The sequence below is a fragment of the Cebidichthys violaceus genome, unplaced genomic scaffold, assembly GCF_023349555.1.
Source record: "Cebidichthys violaceus isolate CVI_PGR_0920_01 unplaced genomic scaffold, fCebVio1.0.p SCAF_25, whole genome shotgun sequence".
NCBI classification, from domain to species: domain Eukaryota; kingdom Metazoa; phylum Chordata; class Actinopteri; order Perciformes; family Stichaeidae; genus Cebidichthys; species Cebidichthys violaceus.
Window position 1 is genome coordinate 7,235,493 of NW_027176428.1, and position 16,428 is coordinate 7,251,920.

The 16,428-nt window shown below is 39.9% G+C and overlaps 1 protein-coding gene across 1 annotated transcript; it reads right to left on the bottom strand.

The window, feature by feature from the left end:
- Positions 1–1,895: 1,895 nt before the first annotated feature.
- Positions 1,896–11,835, bottom strand: pfkmb (phosphofructokinase, muscle b). The gene is made up of 24 exons (XM_068720081.1): positions 11,739–11,835; positions 10,573–10,644; positions 9,201–9,299; positions 7,816–7,889; positions 7,220–7,297; positions 6,741–6,930; positions 6,380–6,545; positions 6,246–6,290; positions 5,517–5,625; positions 5,319–5,414; positions 5,145–5,237; positions 4,898–5,023; positions 4,681–4,745; positions 4,529–4,592; positions 4,280–4,426; positions 4,130–4,200; positions 3,913–4,000; positions 3,675–3,827; positions 3,405–3,569; positions 3,267–3,328; positions 3,052–3,163; positions 2,848–2,947; positions 2,657–2,762; positions 1,896–2,137 (listed from the first exon to the last, which is right to left on the bottom strand). Exons 1-24 carry the CDS (start codon positions 11,827–11,829, stop codon positions 1,999–2,001), a joined length of 2,511 nt encoding a protein of 836 aa, XP_068576182.1. The 5' UTR covers positions 11,830–11,835; the 3' UTR covers positions 1,896–1,998.
- Positions 11,836–16,428: the final 4,593 nt, after the last annotated feature.

Genomic DNA, 16,428 nt, shown 5'->3' on the forward strand with positions numbered 1-16,428 from the left:
AAAGATTCAAATCCTAAACATTCGAGAAAACTGCACACCCGCGCACTGTTTTTGAAAGGTGTTTGCTAACCAATCAGACAGCACATCCACTTTTTACCGGAAACTCTAGGGCTTGTGGGTCTCGTAGTTTTATGATACATAAAACCCAGAACGAGAGTAACGTTCAGTAGTTTTACAATGAGTTGTGCAATGAGTTGTAAAACCATGAAAAACATAAACATATTTTAGGTATTAAGCTGCATTTGTATTCAAACAACATATCTCCCAGAAACAAGTTGCATACCATATATTGTAAACCAATGTAATTAAAATAAATCCATGTGATGTAGGCCAAGACATAAAATGTTTTTGACTTTCTTCAAATGGATTAAAAACGGGCTTGTCCAAAATGATTTGAGTGATTGTTGTATAGTAAGAGTTTAGGATTTGTAACAAAGATGGAGGTTTGGTGTTCCACTATACTCTCCGTCATAATAATCATATTCACACCAAAATGCACCTACTGTTTTAAATTAGACTTACAAATCAAAGTCAACATCATCAAAATCATCTTTATTCTCTGATTGCATAATGAGTTGAGCACTATAAATTATAGTTATACCAGAGATTTTAAAAATATAATGTTTAATAACAATTTAGATATGGGTCAGTCAACAAAAAGAGTCAACAAAATAAATTGAGAGAATATGTTTATTTTCCAGCAAGATGTCAGTCTCAAAGGGGAAGCCAAACTCAAAATACATATGTTAATGTCCTTGTGTGGACAATTCGATTTTAAATAGATGCTTTTTGTTGATAAAAACTGATTACATCCACTGTGATTCATTATTGTAAATCAATAACACATGAAAAACATCCATGGGGTGAATGCTTTTCATGGTCAATGTAAATCCCATATAGTTTGTGATGCCATTGCTGGCATGGGTTTGTAAACGTACACTATTTTTGATTGGTAAATGGAGTGATGAAAATAGATTTTTGTTTGGAACATCTCCACCAGAGGGCACAAGTCTGCACTCCCTATCTTGGCCCAATGCAGATCACCGGTATTTAAACAGTTGAAACTTCTCATCCTCTAGTGGAAGGGACTGCATGCTAGATGAATATTATTAAGGGTGTGTTTTCATTAGCAACAGAACAAACCTTAGCAGATTTAAAATTTTGGTGGAATGCCCACTACTGTCGCAACAGCTGATCCATTACTCTAAAAACAACTTCTGTCAGCTCGATCCTTGAAGGGTTGAGGGAGTGAGTGAACAAAGTGACACAAAGTGTGAACAAACAATGCTTATACAAGATTCAAATCTATGTGTAATCTTTTATTTGTCTCTTTGTACTAGATTTAATCAGTAGTATTACCAGGCCTGTGAATTATAAAGGTACAAGAAGCAGTTATAGGATAATAAGCAAAAAAAAGCAACCACATTCAAATAAATTCTAATTCACTAATTCACATATAAATAATAGAGCCCAGGTTTATATTTGTTTGCAATAATTTCTAACGTCAATGCCTGAGAGGATGTAAATTTGGACCCAAGCCGTTTTCTATACAATTCTGATAAAATGATCTATACTCCTTTACCATCACTGTGGGACACACTGGATGATGAAAACCCTGGTTTCTCTTTAAAAGTGTGAACAGATAAAAGGAAATGGGGGAAAACTTAAAATGAAAATGACTGAATAAGAGTATTTCATTTAGATTTTTAGATGAAAATAGAGGGATGGGAATGCGCAAGACAGATACCAATATCACAAGACAGACCAAAACCACAATAACTGCAATGAGCCTCTGTGAATGGAGACAGCTATAAACTACACCAAACAAATACTGTCCTTTTTTGCTGTGACACAGGCCACAGAAATGTTTTCTTAAAATAATGTGAGACTTGCGATGTGTTTTGGTGATATAATTAGCATCTTTATTTTTATTACACTTTTCAGAGACAGAGTTTAAAAAGTGCTTTTAACAACAAACGGTCAGAGAGCGAAAGGCCACTAATGAACTCCACCTCTCTTCTTGATGACGTGTTCCATCGCAGCCGTTTCAGTGGTGTCCAGATTGATCTTGTACTTGGCCAGGATTTTCAGGATGGGCCTCAGCTTTAGCCACCACTGTATCTTTGGAAGACGATGTCTGTAGAAGACATTTGTCAGTGCAAAGAGGAAAATAAAAACAAGAACAACACCCTTAAAGCGTGGGAAGTTAAATTATGTATGTGAGATATTTAAATTAAAGCTGATTAAGTGGTTTTTGACCACTAGGGGGGCAGAAAGACTCCAAAGCAAACTTACAACAAGGGGGCTTAAAGGGACAGTTCTTCAAATCAAAAATACATATTTTTCCTCTTACCTAGTGCTATTTACCAATCTATATTGTTTTTGTTTGAGTTGTGTAGATTTCCCTGTCCCTTTAAGCATTATAGCTAACATGTTAGCAATCAACTGCCTATAAACACATGTGGCACAACCACGGCGACATAGGCATATTATTGAAGTCCTCTTCCTTGCAAGCTGTGAACTCAAGTACAATATTTATTGAAGTTTTAACCCATTTTTTTGGACCACTAACTGTGCAATATGAGTAAACATAAAACAATGAAAAAGAGAATAGGTAACAAGAAAATACAACGAGAGGATAGAAATTAAGTCTTACTCAAAGTCAGTGTGATCTTTAAGTTCTGCCAGAGGCTGGAAGACCAATGATCTCTTCTTCATGCCTAGCACACAGGCTGAATCTGGAGAGTTTGCAAAGATACGACCTGGAGGTTTGGGATTAAAAATATAGTACACATTAGTAGCGGGAGCACAGGACTCATTACGCCAGAATATGCAACATGTCCTCACCATGTCTGTAGCATTCCTTCAGCTTGTCAGTCAACCACAACACAGACTTGATCCCCATCTTGGTGCCAAAATTCCTGTCAAAAGGACTGGGTGTTCCACCCTTATAACAGAGGACAGGTTTGCTTATGTTTCTGAAATTAAATCTTTTGTTGTATATAATGTGTCAGCATACAACAAATAGAAGGTCTGCATCTTGTGGCCCACCTGCTGCATGTGTCCAAGTACATTCTTCCTGCAGTCAAACACACCCTTGCCCTCCTCTGTGTACAGGTTGAAGATAAAGTCTGTGGTGTAGTTGGCATTGCATTTCTCATTTCTGAAACAAAAGTAGAATATTGGGTGAGATTTGAAGCCACAGTGAGCTGCAGAGTGTGAAGTTGATTCTACTCGGAATAGAATTTACGTTAATTCACACAAACCTCAGAATCAGTCCTCTCTTCACTGTGGTCTTCATCTTCTCAACCAGATGTTCCACATTCACCTACAAACAAACCATGTATTAGACCACTGATGTCATTACTTAGCTTCCTCTCTTTTGTACATTCACAAGGACAGACCTCTAGGTCATGAATGTTGAAATGCTCCTCGTAAATATAAGCAGCATCCGCTCCAGATGCCAAGCCAGCCATGGTTGCCAGGTAGCCGCAGTATCCTCCCATAGTCTCAACAATGAACACTCTTCTCTTGGTGCCGGCAGCAGATTGTTTGATCCTGTCGCATGTCTGAAAAGGAGAAAGAGAAAAAGAAGTAAGAGAAGACGAATGTAGGGAGTAAGATTTAGTTTTTGGATTGCATGGTGTTTGTTTTATGTTCTATATGAATATTACCATGGTTATAGTGTTAAGTGCGGTGTCAGTGCCAACACTGAAGTCAGATCCAGGAACATTGTTGGACACAGTAGCGGGAACAACCACAAGGGGAATACAAAGTTCCTCATATTTCTCTCTAGCCTGCACCATCTCCAGACCCCCAACAAATGCCTAGTGAAGACAGGGAGGAACGAGGAAGTCAGTAACATGTTGAGTTTTAGTATTCGGGATGTGAATCTATTCCTTTGCTGCTCACCTCAAAGCCTCCAATAATGACTAGAGCATGAATGTTGAACTTAGAGATGCTCAGACTGATCTCCTCCATAAACTCATGCGGCAGGGACCTTTATAAAAAGGAAAAAAACAGAAGTACACCTGCTCAATGTCAAGTTTAATGTAAATGTTTAACAACACTGAAACATGCACTGGTATTACTGTACCAATCAACAGAGTGGTTTGTTGAAATATTTCACCTCTTAGTGCCCAGCAGGGAGCCTCCTTTTCCAGTCCATCCTGCCACTCCAGACCAACCGATAGGCTCAATCTGTGCAGGGACAAAGGGCATGCTCTATCATGCTCTGAAAGTAAAAGCCTTCTTGTTTGTTTATATATGTGTAATTTACCATTCCATGAGCCAAGCCATCGAAGCCGTCGTGCACTGCCAGCATCTGGTGGCCCTGGAGGAGCCCAATCCTGACAGTCGAACGAACTGCAGCATTCATTCCAGCACATGGAGCTCCCACGTTCAATATGGCAATGTTGATATTACTCTGGCACGGGCACATTCACAGAGACATTTGTCAAGATACATTTATTTTCCACTGGGAGTTAGAGACAGTTGATGTACAGTAAGGTTCAAATTAGATCCTGACCTTTACTTCTGGGATGTGCACATGAGCCAGCATTTTGTAAGTGTTCCAGTTGTTCTCAAAGCTCCTATTGTACAGAAATGTCCAGGCATTTAAAACACGGACCAACACTTGAGAATGTTAAAAAGAAAAAAATGCAAAAGAGAATGCCTCACTTTCCCCTGAGCGTCACCGCTTCTTCAAACCTCCCTTCAGCCATAGCTGTGGTCACATCTTTAGTCTGAAGTGACAGAAGGTCAAAAGACAAAAAGGAAACTCAGAATTGAATCAGAACTAAACTTGCTTTTCTGTAACCTTACTTGTTCATTTGTTCATTTTGTAAAAACTGAAGGAACATGATTTGATTTTGCATATTGAGCAGATTTGACTCACAATTTGCACGCACTCCATGAGAGGCAGCCTGACAGCCATGTTTCCAGACAAGCTGACCACACATGCGGGAGTGTCTGGTGTGGCCTCCAGCAGAGCCATTACAGCCTCCACGCCCATCCTGCTGGCCTGAATCATGACAATCAAAAAGCAGAAACCTTGAGAAGTCGGTACACTTGAGTTTATTCACATTGTTAGTGATAAATTTGATTAGTGGTTAAATATTTAAAAGGGACAGTGGTAGTATTACCAGGATTCTGTCAAAGGCAGAAGGGGTTCCTCCTCTCTGCACATGGCCCAAGATGGTGGTGCGGGTGTCAAAGCCGAGCTTCTTTGATACTAGCTGGACAGAGAGATTAGGATTTTAATATCTTAAGAAGACTCTATATGTGTGCTGGTATATTAGAGTTCTGCCATTACTGACCTCTTTGATGTCGTCACATGTGATGGCTTTACTGTTGCGGTCTATCGCTCCCTCTGCAACAATGATAATATTCAAACGGGAGCCACGGCCTCTTTGCTGAGAGGGACAGAGAAAACTTTTAAGATCAATAAGCAGACTTTAAAAAAAACAACTAGATTTAAATTCGTCATTGAAGACGAAGCAGGACAGGACATTTACCTCTCTCAGTCTTCTGCACAGATGCTCCTCCCATCCCTCATCTGGGGGCATCTCTGGGATGAACACCCAGTCAGCGCCACAGGACAGAGCTGTCACCAAAGCCAGGTAACTGTAGGTTAAGAGTCATATGTAGGGTTCAAGTGTCTTTTGCAAAACTGTAACGTAAGTATCCAAAGCTGATGATGTATTACATCATAAATCTGACTTTTAAATGACATTTAGACATTTAGGCACAGTAAATATAAAATGTTAGTTCATCCAATAAACTGTCAAACCCATTCTTACCCCTATACCAGCGCCATCCTTAGGACGCAATTATAATTTGTCCAGTACTTTGGTTTATGCCACCAAAACTACAACCTGCAAAACTAACCACATCCTCATCAGCCTCAGCTGTATCTTGTGGCAAGTGCTAAATGTTTCCATGCGAACACGCTAAACTATAATGATGAACATGGTAAACATTAGCTAAATATCATCCATTAAGCATTGTCACTGTGAGCATGTTAGCATGTTGATGTTAGCATTTAGCTCAAAGCACTACTGAGCCTAAGAACAGCTTCACAGGGCTGCTGGCATGGCTGTAGACCTTTTGTCTTTCTTACTTGAGATTCCCATGTAGTTGAGAGGGACATGTCACTATTTCATCCGTAGACAGTACATATGTTTTGTAGTTATTGTATAACCAGCAGTTTAGTGACGTTGACAACACACACAGACTGTACTCACCCACAGTGCCTACCCATTACCTCCAGGATGAAGGTCCTCTGGTGACTGCACAACAGTACATAGCATGTCAAGACTCTTAAAATGGCATGGCAAGTCTGTCCATTAAGTAAATGCAATAATATTCACATGCATACCTTTGTGCTGTGGTGGTGATAGCATCCACTATCTCTATAATGCGATGCAGGGCAGAGTCTGTGCCGATGGTCATGTCAGTGCCACAGAAGTCATTGTCAATGGAGCCCACCATGCCAACGATATTGAGATGGGAGGAACCCTTTGCCTCAGCTGACGTGATCTTGCCTGAGACCACAGGTGACAACACTCTTAGAAGCCGTTAATTCTCAAATAGTGGCTGCAGCCTGAATTACCAACATGCCATAAACCAACGGCAACTTGTACCATAACATCACTATAGAAGGGCAGATATGTGCAAAGAGACATTTCATTTGAGGCTGTGTGGCTTAGAACAATCCATTTTTGGCTCAAGGTTCTCACCAGTTTTGATCAGGTCTGCCAGCAGCTCACTCCACTCTTTTCTGAACTGGTTGGCACCAGTCAGACTGCCATCACCACCAATAACACAAAGGTTGGTGATGCCCAGCTTGACCAAGTTACAGGCGGCCTTGGTGCGTCCCTCCTTGGTGCGGAAATCCTGACAGCGGGCACTTCCAATCACAGTCCCACCCTGACATTAGGCAAGGAGGTAGAGTTTCAAACAAGAATCACAAGGAGGCAGATAAAGAGAAAAGGGTATAAGGTTATCTGAATCCTAAGAGCTCATGTCTAAGGTCCATTAAGTCTTAAGCTAAATAAGGAACCTTGGCATTTAATTAACCATTTGACCTACAGAACTGCACTGTAGGGGCTAAGGAGTTGCTAGAGTTACACAGATCACCCATCCCACTTACTGGTCACAAGTTAAAAACAGAGTTGTGATAAGGTACGTGCAGATAAATATGCATATATGTTCTCACCAGCTGTAGCATCATTGACACACTCTCCCAAGTAGCAGGGCAGATACGGTCTCCTCCATCCACCAGACCTTGGTAACCCTGTCAACAAAACAAAATTTCACCTCCTTGGAAAAAGGTGATTGCTGGAAAGAAGCTTCACGCTTAATGATAAAGGCATATGTTTTCTCAGCCATGTGCAGCTATTTCAATCCAACAGGTGCTGTGTTATTTATATTGGGATTTTCTTTTGATTATCTATAGGTGAGGTTGACAATGGAAAAGTGCCAAAAACAATTCGGCAATCAAAAATAAATCTTGTGATTTATTGAGCGTTTAAATCATTTATCTTGCAAAAATGACAAACATCACTGGTTCCAGCTTCTCAGTTGTGGGCGTTTTTCGCTATTTTTGGTTTATATTATTTATTGATTGATTGTTAATTGAATAACTTTTGTATTTTTAGATTGTTGGACAGACAGTACATTCAAAATGAACATAACACTGAGAGGTGTGGGAACTTGATGACATTTTGACAATTTTTTAAAATTTGTTTTGGCATTGTGCAATCGATGATTTATCAAATAGTGAAAACTGAAAAATTCAAAAGCAGTATTTACCTCATGGACAAAATACACTTTAGCTCCAGTGTAAATTCCCACTCGAACTGTGGCCCTCACAGCTGCATTCATTCCTGTAGGCACAGTGCATGCACATTAGCCCATATAATGAGAACCTTGTGATAACTCACACACTCATTGAATGGAATAAATGATTGAATAGAATAATGGTTAAATGATGGTGAAAAAGATGACCTGTATAAAACATTACTATAGTACAATTTTATTTGTCAGTGATTGTGGAAAGCTTGTATTGCAGGAGAGACAAGTGGGCCTCTGCCTGCACTCTCAAAAGTCAGGGGGTTGCTTAAAGGACAAGATGTGGATAGATTATCTTCAATGGTGCCAAAAGTATCTCCACTTACAGTGTAAAGGAGGAGAGGAGAGAAAAGAAGCAAAGGACATCAGTCTCACTTCACCTAACCACTTTACAAACGCATGACAGAAAGGTCATGCCTCTAAAATTAGTCCACAGATACAGTGTTACAGAGAGAGAGAGAGAGAGAGAGAGAGAGAGAGAGAGAGAGAGAGAGAGAGAGAGAGAGAGAGAGAGAGAGAGAGAGAGAGGAGGAAGGACCAGAGGAAGAAACTTGGACTTAAGGATATCAACATGAGTAAAAAGGTATGGTTGTAATGAGGATTATGTATTTTGGGGAATTAAACAGAAGAAAGGTTAAGGGTAATCAAGCTGTGCGGTTTTGCATTGACACACTTGCCCCAAATTCTTATAAAGTTCAGATAGGCATAAAAACAGAGATGGATATATCTCACTGGGTCACATGCTCAAAAACTCCAGGGTTGTATGGGGTCACTGACACACTTCCCAAAGGTCAGAGTGGAGACATTCTTAATCAAGTTAAAGGTCAGGGGAGAGGCTGTCTCACTCTGTGCTCCCAGCAGCTTGCTGGCAGTGAAGGAATTCATGCTGCCCTTCTCCATACGTTAGCTCTGAGATATATAGCAGCTCTGTTGTCATTAAAATATGATTATTCCTAATGAAAAAATGATGAGTTGTCAAAGGAAGCCACAATCATGATTGAATTTGACAGTAAAAAGGGGCTAGAGTTTAAGCAAAAAGCAGTGTTATTTCTAGTGCTAATACCTAAAGGACATATTGTATCAAACTTAAATCTACAGTATTGAGATCTGTTCGTAGGCTACAGGGACTATTCAGACAACCAATGGCTATTCAGGAGGCATCACAAATATATATGTCTAAGTTTCTACCTCACTTCATGTCTCAAATACTTCTTTTTATGTCATTAAATCCTGCTGTTGCGTTATTACGTATAGTGACTTCCCACACACCAGATCCAAACAAACAGTAGACATACTTTGCCTTGGCACTCCACACTCACATACCACCCTGGAAACCCTTGACTTACCCTGGGCATCGCCTCCTGAAGTCAGCACGGCGATCGCCCGACCCTCTCCCATCTTGGTTTGGTCAGGGGACGCCGGTTGTGCCATGGTCCTGGAGCTGGCTGAGGGAAAGAGGCCTTGAGTGTAAAGATCCCTGCTACCCTGCTGTACAGTGTGGAGTACAAGAAGCCTCTCACCGCTAACTCAGCTTGCTCACTAAGGAAAAGTAATAACAGGTGCAAAAGTGCACAGCTTAACTATCCTCTTGGCAGACAGACATGGAGACACACATAGTTTCACAAACACATTTAGATACACACACACACACACACACACACACACACACACACACACACACACACACACACACACACACACACACACACGTACACAGTGCCTATTAAAAGTATTTAACCCCTTTGTCATTTTTCATATTTTATTAATCAAAGTGCATTAGGCTTTTTCATCTTTAGAATCAATGTGAAACCTCACAAATACAAATATCTGGAAATTTATCTAAATTAGGTTCAAATATAGTACACTGAATAATTGACCAGGCTTTGAAAATCTGGACAATTGTTCCCATTTCAAGATGCACGGGGACCGTGAGTGAACAGCAGTATTCAAGTTCTGCCACAAATTCTGGACACTGACCACTGCATGACATTAATTCTCTGACCCTCAAGCAATTTTGGCCATTTTTTGCTCCTGTCACATTTTACTCACTGTGGCCTTGTTTTTCACTGCAGTATATAAGTCCTGCATCTCTATAGTTTTAGAAGGACTGCCTTCTTTTTTTTTTTTTTTTTAAAGGTACTCTGAGATATTAATTGCCATAGCAATGTTGTTGCTCCTGACTGTTACTTTTTGTTAACCTCATCTCAGGTTTGTTTGAAATGTTTCTTTGTATTCATTATATAATATTCTCCAAAAATAAGTAGGTGTTGGACCTTCTAGATGAAGTAGTTAGAACAACATGCCTTTATTGCACCACCATTCAGGGACACCAAATGGTGGTGCTGTATTTGTACTGTATATATATATATATATATGTGTGTGTGTGTTGGGGCTCCTGTCTCCATGTGTTAAAAACATCGGATCGATTCAGATGTGTCATAGATTTCTTTCTTTTTTTAATGTTGTTTTTTTGTTGGTTGGCATCAAACATCCACTGCGATTCAGTGTTAAAGCTACAGTATCATATCTCTATAATATTTTACTATCTGCTGTCACGGCAACTGCAAGTACAAATCAAACAAATATAGATGTGGATCTTGGCACCATTATTAATTACATATAGTCTGAAATTGAATCATAGGTCTACCACTGCCCTACTTCGAAAACTCGACATATTCAAACTGATAGTGATAGATCTTTAATTGCGGTCCAGCTTACCAGCATCCCCTGGTGGATCAGAGCTTGAGCTCGTCTTGCTTTTACATTCAGATGCTGTGAGGTCATTAGTACCTGAGGAGGGAGAACCACGACATATTACCCAGAATGTGATCCAGACTCAGCTGTAGTATGTGACTATGCTATAGAAAATCTCTTCATAACACACTCCAGAGTACAAGGCAGCTATTCACTCACACGATAGACCTTTTCTATACAAAAGACAACTTGCTCAAGCATTATTCCACAGTATTTTCTCTCATTTCAAGCATTTGTGATCACAATGTAACATCCTCTATCTGTACATGGCAGGTTAGTTTACTCCCACTGGCCATATATATTTTGCTATCAGCTGCAGCTGAGAATGCATGCCAGGGGACAATCACATAAACATATTTTGCACAATCTCCCTTTATTAAAACAAAGAAACAAACAGTCTCCTCTGAATTCATCAAGTCACATATGTCAAGTTCAATAAAGATTGATGTTGTATTTCTCGCTAGAAGATGAAATTGGTTGCACACAAACAAGACCTCTGGGTATTATAAATGGATGGCTTCCGCTTACAAAGCTTATAATTCACATAAACAATTGTACTTGTTTGTAATTTCTTAGTGTAAGTAATTTCTGTATTCAGGGAAATTCAACCCCCATGACACAACTGTCAGTTATGTTTTAATTGACTCTTCTTCCACTAGCAGACACATTATATCGCATTAGTCCTGTATTCCTGTCTGGAATTATAAATCAGACATGTGAGTAGATACGGCGCAGTACTACCCCTACAAACAAAAGAATCAATATGACAACAGTGAGAGTGGGAGGCGTGTTTGTTGCAGGCAGCTTACTGGAGTTGTCTTTAAATAGATACAAGATGTCTGGATGAAGACACAGTGCTGCTATCTATAAAACACACAGGAACCCCTCCCCTTTGTATCGCCATTACTGTGAAACCCACAACTGAACATGTTAAAGCATGTCATGCTAGTGCATTTATGACCTGGTAAATGTATATGATAATTTACCCCAAAAAAAAGACATTTACTTTTACTTTTCACAAGTATTGCTCAGATTGAAGCAAATTGAATTTAAGGACTAGGCTTCTAAATAAGACTGAAATGACTCGCAACAAACTCACAAAGACACAAATATCCACACTATACTCATACCTTGAGCATTCTTTCTGAGCCAGAACATCAGCCAGGCCAGCAGTGTGACACAGAAGAGCCACTGGGCTGAAAAGACGCCCGGGTACCACATCTTCACAGCACCTCTCTTCTTGAGAAACCATTCTGCATCTGATCTGTATTAATAGCTTTGATATCACTACTTCATTGGTGAGGAATGACCTTCATCGCTAAAGCATGGCGGATACAATCCACCAGTGTCTGTTATAATCAGAGGAAAGCAGTGCTAGGAGATGTAACACAAGTAACACAATACATTATTGTATAATATTACAGTATAATACAAAACAACAGGGACAGGAGCATTTCCTTATATTGAAGATTTTGGCACATTTTAGCTAAGCACTTCACAAAAAAAAACACCTGCACCTTGTCATCAATTATATATTATATATTACGTTATATATTACAGTATTATTTTAACATTATATATTAGTAGTACTACTATGGGAACAGCAAGAAGTAGTATATGCAACACTATTTTATAACAATGCTATTTTACATTAAATCATCCTTATTCTGCATTTATATTATGTATAACTTCATATGAAATGTATAGCTTAACTAACACGGAGGAAATCATTCTTGAATTAAAGTAAATGGAGGTCAGCAAAACTATATGGATTAAAACACAACCGCCACTCACGCATGGAATCGCAACGTGCATGCACAAGGGAGTTAAGGAAGTGCTTTAAATGGTAAAGATTTTGGCAAAAAATGCATGTGTTTGTTGAACAGTGAGCAGACAACTGTGAAAACGAGATCCCTATTATACTGCACGAGTTGCGTTAGACTTTGTAAACGGATGGTTTGATATAGTTTTGGTGTTGTCAGTCCTGGCCTCCATTTACTTGAACTCATTAAGGATTTACTCTGTTTCCGGCCGTTTTTTGGATTCTCAGTTCACCGTGGAGGCATGCGAGACGAAGTTTTCTTCAAGAATTGAAAGTGACTAAATTGGTTATTTTAAGTATTACTTTACAGATAATGTAACCACACAACAATCTACCAACTCTAAAGTAATCCATGGAGACTTTTAATACAAATATGCCTCAAAGAATTTTATGGAGAGAGCACAGTCAAATCAAATGATATTAAACTGACACATTTTTTAAAAAGTCTGGTGAACTACAGAACTGTATATCTCCAGCTGCACTATATGTAACAGTATACATGTAGCTGTGAAGTAATCTGGGGTCAAAGTTATTTAAATCACTGCTGCTGCATGACGTTGCAACCACGCCGCACACAGTGAGCTATATGCAGCAATATGGTGGTGACACTGGAGTGACTCTCATACCAGAGCATGTTGAGATTACAATAGTGAAGCACAGGCAGCCTGACAACGTGAAAGCATACAAACAAACCTAACTCTACACTCGCCAGGTCTAAAATTTGAATTGGTCCTCACAGAAATAGAAATACAAGACACACACCCAAACAAGCACCGGGCATCATACTATAAGGGCTTTAAATAAAATGATTTCAACTCATGTCATTTGTGAAGGTCATTGTGACTCTCCTTTAACACCACACTTTCCCACCAGCAACATGACCTCTAAAGCAGATACATCACTGTGGACAAAAGGCAGCAGCTTGTCATAAACACACGTCTCCGGTGGTGTTTGTTTGTGCAGCATCTTTCCAATACTGTGCGCCCCTGGTGGGTTGAGCGACGTGTAGCCCTCTCTGGAGGCAAACCCGATCAATAGCACCATTTCCAGGTAATCCCCCCTCCTGTCTTCCCGGACAGTATTAACACTGGCACAGCCTGTAATAAACCACACGGATCAATACAACACCAGTTCAACACAAAACACTTCCACCTCAGCTAATGCAGTGAAATGTGGACTGGATATTGTTACCATATGACTCCTCAACTTCTCCAATTATGTGAAACATACAATCAGTAATTAGATCATGCTGTGTGGAAAAGAATGGGATTATTTGATAATATGTTGTATTATGGCAACACAGTTCTCAATGATTGCATACTGGTTTCCAAATACATGTAATTCAAATTTGCATAAAGAAACTGCTGTGACATTTTGAGATATGAAGTTGCATATTTAACATTATTTCACAAAACCTTTTTCTAATGCCTTTTACTTGTCTTTCTTAGAGTCACATACTGTAGCTGCAACAGATAGTTGGGACTTAGTATCTGAGTCTCTTTAACAAGAACGTTAAAACTGAGGCGTTCTGGTGCCCAAATTTAGTCAAAGATCTTTGTCTAAGAGCTGAACTAGTTTCATTAATCAATTAGTTGATCGACAAAAAAATGGGCCTCATAATTTTTTGCCATTTTTCAAGCAAAAAAAAAATCATTGGTTCCAGCTTCTCAAATATGAGCCTTTACTGTCTTCTATGACAGCATAGTGAATATTTTTAAATAAGCAGTTTGGATTTGTCATCGTGGGCTTTATAGTCCAAACCATTAATGCAAATGAAAATGATTGTGAGAGTAATCCATGATGAAAATAACAAGTTATTAGGAAAAATATCAGATCTTTTATAGAGTAATATTATGAGTAACACACTGAAACATAAAATAGAATTGTACCACTAATTAAATGGTCTTTAATAAGTCATGGAATCAAATTTCAATTTAAAATGTCAAAGAAATATTAACATTACAAGGACAAAAAATGCATAGTTTCAAAACAAGTGTGTATGCAACCGTGTGCCCGGTGACCGTGGATAAGTGGAGAGCAGGGCCGCCTTTCAATCAGAGGGCCAGCGGTTCAATCCACAGCTCCACTAGTCTCATGTAAATGTGACACTTAACCCCAAAATTTCTCCCGTAGCTGTGCCTACGGTGTATAGATAGATACTGAATTGTAAGTCGCTTTGGATAAAAGCGTCTGCTAAATGATTGTAATGTAAAAAGTAATCAAAGAAAAATTTGAATGTCGATACTTTGCTCTCTACTTCAGTACAGATTCTGCTGACCAACGTGACTGAACTCCCCTCAGCCCACAGTCAGCCAACAGGTGGCAGCAGCAGCATCTGTTCTTTCCCATCTCTGTGTTTATCAAGGTTGGAGAGGCACATGCAAAGCCTTGCCCTAATAAATCATGCACTGAAAGTGTCAGTGGAAATTTTGTTAGATTTTATTGCAGTTTAATCATCTCAATGAATGTTTTAATAGGCTGATATTTCAGTGAGCGAATGGCAATGCAGTGATAAATTGTGTTGGGTGAGCCACCCCCCCCCCCCCCCCCCCCCCTTCCTTTACCCTCCCAACACCTTACCTCTCCCCCTCTCTCGCCTTTTTGCTGCGGAGAATCACTAATGTAGACCTGCACAGCTATTTGTCCACTTATTGGTGCAGGGGAGTCTTGTGCTGTATAATTACATTATTCATATTCATTTTAGAACAAACAGACTAATCTGTAATTGGCCGGTAAGGCAATAAGTGCTGCTGGTCCATCTTATTCTCACTGATAATGCTCCAACTTTTACCTTTTTTATTATCTCAATTCTGCATTTTTCTATTGTTTCACTTTCCTCCTCTCCTCTCTCGGCCTTTAATGAATTCATCAGGTTGGACAACCGTGCTCCACCTTACTAACAGGCCTCCCACACCATTTAACATGTCTTTATCCCTCCTCCTCTCTCTGAGGATTTCTCCATTTGTCATCCCACAATCCCTCTTTCCCATTATGTACAGTACATATCTTAATCGCCCCATTTTCCTCCTCTCCTCGATTTCATCCACTCCCTGTTTTTTAGCTCTTCCTTTGACCTTCAGATCCCTGTATTCATTACTCTATCCCAATTTTTGTATTTCTTCCTTGTTTTCCAGGTGGTAATGAATGCAAAATCAACATGGCCGTGACATTTTGGGGACCAATCCTGCCTGCCTCCCTCAGGCTTTGTGTCATATTTGCTGTTGTCCGCTGCCAGCGTGGATGTATGTGTGGTATGACTCTTCTAATAAGGACATGAAGAGAATAGAGGAGGCTGGGGGCTGTAATTAAAGACCGAAGGGTCTCTGTGAATAAGTAGGGAGGGAGGTGAGGTAAAACGGGGGCTATCTGCTGCTGGAACAATAAATCAACTTGCCCCTTTAGCCGCCCTCAACACAATACCACGCTACACCATTCAGCCCCCCTCTTTGCAAAAGCAATTCCGTCATGTCTTGTTAGCTCATTCGTCTTCATCAGCACCAGTGGGAGGTCCCCCCCCCCCCCCCCAGCTCACCTCAAGCTGCCCCCCACCCCCCCACCCCTCCCAATGCCAGGCACCATTGATCAAAGCAGAACCAGCCTGTGCATCAGCTTGTGCATGGGTGTCATATCAGTCAACACACACACTTAACATGTAAACACTGTATTTCACACACAAATACACACACACACACACACACACACACACACACACACACACACACACACACACACACACACACACACACAAACCGTGTCGTGCAACAGCTGAAGTGGCAACAACAGTTAAACTAATCTTAGCTTGGTCATGCAGATCTGGATCGCACGATAATGTTATTAATGAACTCATGGTTAACACACACAGTGTGCTAATGGAATTCAGGGCCAATTAAGGGATGACTAATTAATGAGACATTTCCTATAAGGCTTATTGATATGTTAATTTGCAGTCATATAAATCACAATCTTAATTGTACTGCCTTCAGATAATAAGATTTTCA

What these genes read in the sequence shown, in the direction of transcription:
- pfkmb (XM_068720081.1), bottom strand. Translation starts at nt 11,829, where the DNA reads ATGTGGTACCCGGGCGTCTTTTCAGCCCAGTGGCTCTTCTGTGTCACA. An exon ending in TTCAGGAGGCGATGCCCAGG is followed by an intron (nt 7,890 to 9,200) that starts GTAAGTCAAGGG and finishes CTGTGCCTACAG; the next exon opens with GAATGAATGCAGCTGTGAGG. An exon ending in ATCACCACCACAGCACAAAG is followed by an intron (nt 6,291 to 6,379) that starts GTATGCATGTGA and finishes ACTGTTGTGCAG; the next exon opens with TCACCAGAGGACCTTCATCC.